Source organism: Tetranychus urticae, chromosome 2, assembly GCF_039701765.1.
Source record: "Tetranychus urticae isolate SD_2017Ah chromosome 2, NJAU_TeUrti_SD_1.0, whole genome shotgun sequence".
NCBI classification, from domain to species: domain Eukaryota; kingdom Metazoa; phylum Arthropoda; class Arachnida; order Trombidiformes; family Tetranychidae; genus Tetranychus; species Tetranychus urticae.
In genome coordinates this window covers 12,964,957-12,976,995 of record NC_142959.1, presented here as the reverse complement: position 1 = coordinate 12,976,995, position 12,039 = coordinate 12,964,957, and the positions used below count along the sequence as shown (strand labels likewise).

The following is a 12,039-nucleotide window of genomic DNA, read 5'->3' as shown; positions in this document are numbered from 1 at the left end:
AACACATTGATTATTTGAAATATATAAGCAGGAAAAATATGAATTCAATTCATTTATCTATTGTTTAGCATGATAGAAGTTTTACATTCCCAAAGAGGTGGCAAGTTACTTGTTTTCAATGAATTTCTGAACAATAACAGAAATAAAAATAGTGATGTGATCTATTGGAAGTGTTCTGAGTCTCAATGTGTTGTATCAGTTCATACTGATTAACTTATAATTTGCTCAGGAGTAATAATGATCATAATCATGGTGTTCATTGTCAAAAAATTGAAAAAATAAGGTTGAAAAATCAAATTTTGGTTATTGGTTTTAAAGCTTTTGATTTTCAAGCTTAACAACTAATTGTTAAACCATGTTTTTGCTCACTGCTTTGCAAATAGGATTTGCGAAAAGACTCCAAACCCCCCAACCTTCCCTCAACCTTTCCTAACCTTTTCTTTTCTTCTTCATTTTTTTCTTCTCATTCATTCTTCATCCATCTTTTTGTCACCCTCTTCTTTTGTCTCTTCCTTTGAGTCACATCTTTCCTCTCAAGATTGACAGCTAATAATGTTCAAATTAATACCCGAATTGAGCTCTGAATGTTAATAATGATAAAATGATGAAAAACGTTGTGAATGATAAAATGTTAGCAAATTTGTTTTCCCATCTTCAACAATGTCTCTTATATTAATATATTTTTTTCACTCTCATTGATCAACCCAGAACGTGAACAGAATGAACAGAAGAAGAAGTAAAAAAGTTCATCTTGAAAACTCGTGAAAATAGGGAAAAAAAGACAAAAAAGTGACTTTTCCACTAACAGTAAATATTTAAAGTAAACTTAAATGATTGAATATCGATTGAAAGCCATAATGTAATAATACTTGTATTATTGTGGTTAACCAATTGCTTCCGTTTACTGTTATTATCATCATCAGAACTGTTATTATTGTTGTTATCCGATTCTTAGTTACTTCTTGAGATGATTTTCTTTCATTGTAATCATAGGATTCTTATCTCTATTCCAGTCTCTATTATTATTACCATTATTACTGTTTCCATTATCATTGCTATTATAGTAACGATTGTTCAATTGTCAATAACATTGTTTGGCTAACATTTTATAGCCGGAACCGATTAAATAGTCATTCTCGAGTTACCAATGAAACATTCAATTTCTTGCCATTCACTTGTCACAATGAATCTCAATCTTTAAATTTAATTACATTGCAAACCAAAAGGACAAAAATTCTGGTAAAAGTCTTTATCATTGAATCACATTTTGAACCCATTTAAAGGCAGCTAATCTGATGGATCAAAAATTCTGATGATCATGATAAGGATATGGTAATTAGGGTGGGAATTAATGATGGATAAAGGAAAATGTGAATTGTTCTAATGCTGTATGGATGATGATTTTTGATGAAACATTGCAAAGGTTTGCAAATATGTGAAAAGTTAAATCTGTGGATTGAGTTGAATAAACTTGAAAGCTCACAGGAAAATGAATTTATGAGATGTCTCTTTGTAATTAAGTTGCCTGTTTCATGATAAATAGTTGTTCATCATGAGCATGCTACATTTTCAATGTTCATATCAACTTTCGTCCTTTCTGCTGCTCTCGCCTCTTTTATTCTTGCTCTCAATTTTTTTTTTCTCTGCTCCCATTTTTTTCCCTGGTTTATCCTGGTTTATTTGGCATTTTCTCTGGTTTTTTTCCTGGTAAACATTGATGATGTTGTTTTACACACAACAGTAACATGAATGACTACTTTACTTTGCTTTTCTCTCTCCGTCATCATTCTCATCATCATCATCATCATTCCCTCTCTTCTCTCTCACTCTTCTGGTTAAAACTTAAAAGGGCAACACACCACACACTATATACACAGCCTGTGGGCTTCACCACACCCTTACCATTGAATCAGCAACCAGCAGAAGTAACCAAAAAGAAATATGAAAGCTAGTAAAAAAACTGCAGAATTGAACAACAACCAAAATTCATGAAACGCATCATTCAATGTTACCAAAGGGCATCTCATGTTAACATTGATCCGAAGTTCGAACAGAGAAAAATTACAATTCTATTTCAGTTTCATTCTCATGAAGTTCAACAGCTCAAGTCGATTAGTCCATTGAATCATTTATTCATCGGTAAAACCCAATGAAAATTTAATGTTCAAAATGTCATTGTATTTGCCATTTGATTGAATCAAAGAGAAAAAAGATTTTCCAAAAAAAACGAAAAGAATCAAGAAATTTCCAAATTTTTGGTTAAGCGTTCGATCAAATTTTCGGTCAAATTTTTGTTTTTCATTTCCTTTAGTTGATTAAATGATGCAAAATTTTGATCCACTTTAACCATTTGGTGAGTTGAAGAGTAACTTGAATCCAATGTTGTTATCAATTTGTTACTTGACCAATATATTTACATGTCTCATTCCCTGTTCATCAGATGAACATGATTCTTATGCTCCTTCCAATGCAAATTGTAACATTGACCTTTTAACATTATGCTCAATGTAACCATAATTGTTTCCATGTTCACAGTGTGACATTATTATTTGTTACCTTATTTCCCTTTATTTTTCACTATTCCTGTTGCTCACTTTATTTTCCCTCCCTTTTTGTTCACTCTCTCAATGATATCATTGTATTTTATTGTCGATTGACAGTTGAATCGAGAGTTGACAAAAATGTAAAGTTGAACAGCAAAGTTTACCAGTTTTGCTTTATTATTTGTATTCAGTTGCTCTTGTTGTTGTTGATGTTTGTAATACACACACAGAGACACACATACAAAATACAGTAGCCAAAGAAAAGGAAATAATAGTAACTCACAAGAAAAGGCCAAAAATTGACAAAACCATTTCGTATGTTGATAATGATGCTTAAGAGGATTTAACATACAGATCCTAATAATACATAGAAATGTATATCTTTCAATGCTATTTACTTGAACCTTTGAAAGGGAAAAAGCAATAACAAGAGAAGAAAAAGAAATAAAATGAAGCAGAAAAATCAAAATGAAAAAGGAACCCAAAATAGACATGAAAAGTAGTACAACTTATCCATTATTTACCAACTGATTTTTACTTTTCCTGTGGGCCTTTTTTACTCTTCAACTTGATACAATTTTAATTGTCTTTCAATTGATAATCAATTGAATCCAATAAAATTGGTCAATCATTTTGCTTCCCTAACATTTTCCTTCCTTATTCAATGTTACCATTGAATTTACTGTTTAACCGTAATTGAATATGGATATTGATCAATTGGTAAACTTTCCTAATCAACTTAATTGCTTTCTCCTATTTAATATTCAACAATTAAAACTGGACCTTTCTCAATTCCAATGATTATCTGATAATATTTACACAGGGAAATGAGATCATTGAATGATTTAAATTTGGTTAGTTAACCATGCGAATCAACGGTCAGCACGAATTGTTGACCAATTAATTTGATTGAAGTTATTGAAGAGTAAAAAAATATGACCAAAGAGGAACTTTCAATTCTCATAATTATTACATTGTTCAAGTTATCAGATCATTTACCAATTAATTTCATATCAACTAGTGTTCAATGAAAAAGTAAACCCAAAAAGATTGAAAGAAAAATCATGAAAAAAGTTCAATTGCCTTTCATGTCTAACAAGATGAAAGAAGCAGCTAAATGGTAGACAATCAAAGTGTGCAACTAATTATAATTAAAGTTTGTAAAATTTATTCTTTTAATGCGATAATGATTATAATTTTGTTAATGAGGGTTGAATGGTTATTGTTGGCAAAGTTAATCATTATTCAGTTTGAACAGTTTGCTCTGGTCAATAACAGTTTTCATAAGTTTAACCAAAAGTAGAAAACAAAAAAAAAATGATTCTCTCATTGGTTATACGGGTTGCCGTTCATAGTTTTGGCCTTCAGGTCAAAACATTGGTTAAAGATGAGCCTTTTGTTGGCTTTTGTTATCCTCATCTTGCGATCCCCTTTGACCTTCAGTCTTTGGCATCACAGACAATTGTTGTCACGGACGATTAAGAATCAAGAGGAAACTGTAAAAGGCAGCAAAAAAAATGCAGCTTCATCAACAACACACAAAGTCTCGTGTTGTGTGTGCCTTCAAACACCAGATATTTATATACTTATTCATTAAGGCACATTTGCCTGTTAAAACTGAACATTTACCTAATTTTTTGATTATACATTTTAAAACAAACACAGGTAGTCATCATTATCCTGATAATTAGCATTATCACAGTATAATTATTTGTGCCAAAACCAAAGTCAATTTGCATGGAAAATTTGATTGTTTCAAATCTTTTTTTTTGGAACAAGAAAAAGTAAAAACTTAAGTTTAAAACTTGCGCTTCTCTTGATTCAAATTTTAAACTCACTTTTAAACAATTGAAGCTGCAATTTTTGATTAACTTGAAATTTTTGAAAGGAAAAAATTGTTTCCAGAGAATCATAATTGCAACAATTATAATCAACTGTATATTAATCATTTTGAGTTGTTAAACATGTTACACTTGCAAAAGTGCTTTGTAAGGAGTGAAGAGAATCTCTGAGAATCAAATTAACTTACCTTTTGCTTGCGACATTTGAAAAGGATGTTGCGTGCTGATGATGATAATGATAAGCTCACTTACCTTGTTCTCGATGTCTTGTGCTTTAAATTGTGTCCTTTCTCAGTGTAAATTATACTTGAAAGGCGATCATTCATTTTAACATTTTTTTCTTTGTCTTCTTGCCCATCAAATGTTTATCCACAATTTTTACCCTTTGTATCAATGTTGACCTTTTTTGACGCTCATCCTTCCAACATTGATATTCATTAAACGATAACGATAATTAACTCCCTGTGATGATTGTGACTCTTGAAATGATTGATAACAGTTTTGTTTCATTGATGGAAAATATGAAAATAATGAACAAAAAAGGAAAAGTAAAATTTCCATATTTACACGATTCATTGATTAACAGCATGTTTACATTGAAATGAAAATTGCCTTTTCAAGATGATAACTTAATGAACCTGAAATACAATTGAGTTGTGATTGAAACAATGGATAATAATGAGACATAAAACAAGACAACTAAAGGCAATTAAAATAAACTGATAATTTCACTTTTCAATCTTTCAATTTCATTTCCATCATGTTCCAGGTTAATGTATAATCTAATTAAACAGTTTATTGGTAAGAAAATGTTTTACCTTGATTTTTTATCTCATTTCAATGATTTCAAGTGATATCAAAATGAAAAGGTAATATATCATTGTAACAGTAATGGCTTTTCAAAACTCACAGGGATTCTTTGGCTTCTTACTTTTTTCACAGTAAAATCATCAAAATTAGAGTCAATTTTTATTTGAAAAACGCAAATTTTTCTCTTCTTTTTCTTCTTCTTCTTCTTCTTGTTTCCCTCATGTTTTAGGGTAAAGGTAGGGGGTAATATTAAGAAGAAGAGGCAAAAATGAGGATGATATTTAAGGAGAAGAAGAAGATGATGAAGAAAATTAGTGACAGTTAATCTTATGGGAACCCCGTCAAGAAGCTAATTCCCGTTCACATAACTTTCATTTGCTCAAAAGTTTTAGTTACCAAGATCAATGTTAACTTTTTTTTCAGTTGAACATTCTTGGGAAACATTGAATATATATATAAATATATATCCTGGTGACTTGCAAATTGCTTCCGATGGTCGAGAGTAAATTTTTGTTGAAACTAAAAATGCGAAAACCTTTTTTGTTTCGAAGATTTTCAGTGAAAAAGGTTTCCATCTTTTCTGGTTCAAAATGCCTTGCATTTGTGGCTTCATCAAAGTCTGTTTACTATTTTTAGGAAACTTTCACTTTCGCCATTATTCTTTTGCTTAACCGTTTACAAGAGCAACTTCAAGCTGCTTCTGTCCACCAAGTTCATTATCAACTGGATGAAATGAGTTAAGGCTAAAAATGATTATGATGATGAAATGATGAGCTAAATCTGTTTACTCTGTAAGTGAGTAAAGTGATGAGCTTGTTACCATATTGTTGTAAAGGTTTGCATAAACTGTACTTGATAAACAAATGAAGTAGTTGTTCAGTCAATGGATTTTCAAGTGATGCTAAGAGACTAAAGTGAATGAGACTTTGAAGGCAACTTTAAATAAAAGCCTAAGAAGAGCGCGTTAAGCCCAGTCCACAAGATTTGATGAAAATTTTCATCTTTAATTTTCTGTTGAGAGTTGTAATTGTAATGCTCATGGTAAAGTAGTTGGTTCATCATTACTTTGATTTTGGGTTTCCTTGTATTCAAGGTACATTGAGTTTACCATTTTGTTTGATTTTCCTTCTCTCATTTTCATTAAAGTACAATATCAACTCACTCCTATCAAGTTACCCTGGATGAAGAGAGAGAGAGAAAGCAAAGTGCAAATAAACATGAAACCAACATTGTATTACATTTTAGTAAACAAAACGGTCAGTTGATTGTATAACTATGAAAGTGTGATAACAAACAGGCAATCATGAAAAATGTCAGGGTAAAGCCGAGTCTTGAAACCACCTTTAAAAGCGTCTCGAGTTACCCTTTAAAGTAAAGACACTTTGCATAAATTGGCAATTCAAATGATTACACTGATTTACATCATTAGCAAAGTTTTTGACTAACATAAACTTCAACAGTCAATTGAAAACAATTTACCTTTTTTTACTTTGCCTGACTTTTTTGATGTCTTCACTTGTTCATTGAGTGTTTACCTAACCAACGTACAAGCTTCCCAAGACAAGTTTATTATTTTGTAGTTTATTGATTGTCAACAATGAATGTTGAAAAAGCAGCGAAAGTTGAGGTAAACTTTTTTTCTTCTTCTTCTCCTTGCAAATAAGCTTCACCTAGAGTTGGTGTAAAAAGTCTAAGTGTGTGAGTATGAAAAGAGGCAAGATTCTGGATGAGAAAAGTGAAAGTTGAAGTAAAAAAAAACTTCAACGAACCAGAAATAAGTATGAGCGTGAAAATATATCGGCATTGGCTGAAAGGTTATGATGATTTATAGCATTGGTGAAGCTAATTATCTTGGTAGCAGGTCAATTAGATGATAGAAAACAGAGAAAGAGAGAGAGAAAAGGAAGAAAGAAGAGGAGAAGAGAAAACGTTAAAAAATTCATCTTCCATTTCATCATGATACGCAAAAAGATGATGATGTTGAAAAGTAGTTCAAGGTGGTGATGTGACAATCATGATCATAATTTGGTTCAAAGATTTTCCCTTTTCTACCTGTTCTCAACTTATCTTAAATCATTTGCATCCAGAAAACATTTCGATACAAATTGCATTATTCAATTTTAATTGCAATATTTGCAATTAACCTTTACAAATAGTTAAAGTTCAGTCGAATTACAACAAAAATTTCTTGCCATTTCTCAACTAATCAAAAACAATGCAAAACTTGAAACCAAATTTTTCTATTGCATTCAAATCGATTTCAACAAATGATCAAATCTCTTGTTTTTACTTCTAAACTTTCCTCATGAATTGCAGGGAATTCATGAATCATTCGATGTTCAATTAAATCTTTGAATTTGCTTAAAATTCAATGGATTTGCAAATTTCTGAACTTCTGATTCAAATAAAAATTCAAGTTCGATGAAAAGATTTTTTGTATTCTTTTATGGGCATTGAGGGTTGAAAAGCTTTGAATTGCTTTGAGAATTTATTGATATCATTGAAATGAAGAGATGAATTCAGAAGCTAAAGATGAGTTAACTGAGTTTATCAGATTAACTCGCTTAATAAACTCTGTAATATACTTTGTGTTGCTATTGAACAGTTTATTACTTTTTCCTGTTTCTTTTCCATATTGTTGGCCTTATCTCATTTATCCTCGTTATTGGTCCTGTTGTTGACTAAATAAATATCAAAATTAATTATTTGATTTATGATCAACTTTATGAGACTTTTCAAGTTTACGTTTGTTTCTTTTTCTTCGTTGAGCTTCTCTCACTTTTACCTGCACCTTTCCCTCAACAAAAACCTTAACATAAACATTAACCTTTATCATTTTAACCGTTTTTTCCCTCTTACAACATTTATTTGCATTCCCAGTACTTTATCAGCTCATATTCAACATGTTATCATCTTGACTTATCGTTATCAGTTCTGGTTCCTTTTTCCATTGTTGGTTTACCTTTATAATGTATTGTTAGGTTATCATCATTTCCTCTATCAAAACCTTGTTTTCACTTGACTTTGTTAAACAACAACCGAAACGCCATAAACGATAAAAACAATCCTTTACGCTTTTCTGCCTCTCAAGCTTAGCCATTAAACTATAGCGACAATTAAAACTGAGGTTGAGGATAACATTTTGTGGTGTAATAATAGGAGAGAAAAATCGTTGAATTTACATTAAAATAATGTTGAGACAAGAAAGTGTGTAAAGAATTTCAATTTTGATCAAAATTAAACATTCATGAATGAGGAAACAATGGCAAAAAGAGAAAGTTTCCTTCTATCGAGTGATTTCAATTTCATGGTGAAAATGAGAAAAGATTATGAACAATTGTCAATTGAATTAATCTCCAACTGAACAGGTTCGCACAAAAATTTTACCCTTTAATCATTGTTTCATCCATTGATCCATCTTAAGCCTTTCCTTATTTTGTTTGCTTACATTTTCAAATTAATTGCCAACTACAAGACTCTTGACCATTTTCCTGGTTCCATGGGTCACTCTTTCCTCACTTTTAATCCAGAGCATAGAATCAAATACAAGATTATCTAATGAACCATTAAACAGAAACACTGTTAATCATGTTTCCAACAATCTCTTTTTCTGGTTATTTCTGGTTTTCTGGTCTTCATTATCAATTGTTTTCCATTGATAATGAAAAGGCATAAACTGTTAGGCCAAAAAAAAGACAAGTAAAGTTGATCGAAAATCACTTTTTATAAAGTTATCTTTCAACACATCATTATATTGTGTTTACCCATTTCTATGTTTTCATCAAAAACTGAAAGTTTATCAACTGGAAACAAGGAAAGGAACTGAAAAAAATCTCATTGCTTCATTGGCTGGTTATTGTCAATTTTATATCTCATTTGAAATGATGATGAGAGTGAAGATGATCCATAATAATGAAAGTGAGCAAAAGATGAACGTAAAATGCAACAAAAAGTTACCTTTACTCTAATTTATCTCATTCAAGTGTAACCAGTAAAACGATGAAAAAAAGTTAACCTTTCAACACAATCACATTTAAAGGCAATCACTCAAATCATGACAAGAAAATATTTTCCTAATATAAAGATGATAAACATTATCATCTTTGTTACCATCTTTTGTGTATTTTTTCATCATTTTTCGCCTTCTTCTAATCACACTTTATCATCACCTTGACCATCCAATCAACATTTTTACCTTGTTTGCCATTCGCAACCAACCTAGTTGACTGAATCACATTGATCATCGTCAATCTATTAGTGACTATTTTCTTGTTCGTTGAATCGTAACGTTCCAATGTGTTGAACCAATAACCAAGAGAATCTTAGTTTTTTTAGTTTCAGTTTTGTTTGTAGAGTTGAACATTTCCCTTGTTAAACCATATGTAATGTTTAACAAATTATCATCAATTTGTTCAGTGAAAGAGGAAAGATTCAACTTTTGTGGCTCCAAATTTTACATTTATAATCGGTTCAGTTTAACCCAATGTTCATTGTTGAACGTTACGTTTCTTTGTCCGGTTAACAATCATCATTATTGTAACAATTTGAAAGAGTATTAAATCTCTCTCTCGGGAAAATGGATTAGAATCATTTTCATCGAATGTCTTTGATGTCCTTTTATGTGTTATTTTGCCTTTTTGATGATCCAACAAAGGGATCCATTCAACTGGTTACAATCGTTTCCCATTGAAAAGTAAATGCTAATTGATAAACCAAAATGTAATGATAATGTTAATCTTTAAATCACTGGCTGCTGTTTATTGAGAAACTACAATTTAATGAACAAACATATTTTAACCCATTTTTTTGGATTCTCCTTACAGAGGCCTCCTTCACAGTCACTCAACTCCTATGGTGGACCAGGAGTCCATGATGATGTACGTTCACCGACCGGATCAACCGGAACACCTGGACCTTTATCACAACAACCAAGTTCCCAACAGAGTACCGATAACAACAGTGAAGCAGGTAAGAATCAACTTGAACTTAGCATCCTTCTGACCAACTCATGTTAGACATTTAACTCATGATAAACACCTAGTATAAATGTAAAAGAGGCCGATGCAAATGAGTTAAGAGAGAGAAAAAAATTATGCAAAAAAAAGCGAAGTTGAAGTTGCTAAACCAGCCCATTTTCCCGCCCCAACACCAGTCATCATCTCTGGCCCTCATCACTCAGATACTTATCTTTCTGGTGGTTTCATTTGCATAATCCTTTTTTAATCAACAATTACCAACTCATCTTTTTGATGATCTTATTAGCATTTCAGTTTCACGAAAAAGTTTTTATTGATTTTCTTTTCCAATTGATAATTACATGAAATGACAATTTGAATAACAACAAACAGTTGCAATTAACTTTTCCATCAATAAACAAAGACATTGAATGTTGACTTTTATTGAAATTCAATTAACAGTCAACATTGAAGTTGAGTGAAGCTCGAGTCAAACCTGAAGCTTAATCTCATTTAACTTGAAACCATCGTCTACAAAGAAGTAAAATTAATGGGCAAAAGATATAAAATATTAAATAAGGCAAAGTGAAGTGAATTTTAAGGGGAAAACAAGTTTTAATATTTACCATTGAATGGAAGAAGCAAATAGCATTGACACGCGTTTCCAGTGCAAACTTGCATAAAACTAGTGACATTAGGGTTGATAAACACGCGCCTCACTTGCTCAGCATTTAACAATCAAATGTACAAGAACAGTTTGTCATCAAGTTTACTAAAGCCAACTGATCTTCATTAATCTGGTTGAGACAAAAAGCCAAGATTATCTTTTTTCTTTGCCTCACAATATTTTGCACACTTTTGACCAGAACATTTCCATCACCAGTAAACCTCAAATAGTTGACCATTTAGTCACGTGGTTTTATGTGTTTACTGGTCAAGTTTTGTTAATCCATATTGATTGTTAATGGCTTTTCCAAGCAATAACACAGTTTGCAAGTGACAGGACAAAACAAAAGGATTGACTAAGTTTTGTGTATTAACCAAAAGCTTCTCATGCTAATGCAGTTTGATTATTTTGGGTTAAGGAAAAAGGCAAGTTGAAAGCCAAATAAAATATCAACAAATTGGCAATCAGTAAGAATCAATAATTGTTTGCAGAAGAAAAAATAGAAAATGTTATTTTCTCTATTCTCCGACCAACCAACCTGTTCTCATGATAATCCTCATTATCATCATTGTCATTCACTCGATGCCTGTTGTTGACATATTTCTTGTGCTACTGTGAGTGTGTCTAGTAGGTAACTTGGAAGCCTGTTGGTGACATGAACATCACTAACAGTTGATTCAAGCAATCTTTAACAAATGATTCTGGTTATAGTTTTTCAGTAAATTGTTTCACTTTTGTTCAGATGAAATGGTTTCTGTAAAATGTTTCATTCAATTACCTGAGAAGAAAAAAAAACAAATTAGAAAGTCTAAAGCAATTACAGAACTTAAACAATTTGATCGACAATTATCACAATGAATTTGCTAAAATTGCTTCAATAATGCAAAAGCAACACTTGAAGTTGATCTTTTGCTGTAATAATGAATATAATAAATAATTATCTTTCAAGGTTAACATTATTATGTATTAATATTTTGTTGCCCGTTTAGGTTTCACTTGAAATGTTGATAAGGTAAAAGGTGGACAAAAGGCTTTTCATTTTGCACTGTTGATACTCTGTGTATACCTTTGTTGTTTTTGGGCACAAAATCAGCAAAGTATAGCAAAAGGACTTTCCTAATTTGTGAGCAGCATTTAAGATAATTGCAAATGAGCAATGTGTAATAGCAAGCGAATTATGTTGCACACTGAAGATGAACAAAAATGGCCTCAGGTAAGTTGAG

At 31.3% G+C, this 12,039-nt stretch overlaps 1 protein-coding gene across 3 annotated transcripts in view; it reads left to right on the top strand.

The window, feature by feature from the left end:
- LOC107363191 (homeobox protein Meis1) overlaps window positions 1–12,039 on the top strand; it is a 53,678-nt gene that overhangs the window by 11,878 nt on the left and 29,761 nt on the right. For all 3 annotated transcript variants that reach the window (XM_015930392.3, XM_015930385.3, XM_015930378.3), the window contains exon 3: window positions 10,018–10,162. In XM_015930392.3, the coding sequence (XP_015785878.1) occupies window positions 10,018–10,162 (145 nt within the window). The remainder of the gene's footprint in view (window positions 1–10,017; window positions 10,163–12,039) is intronic.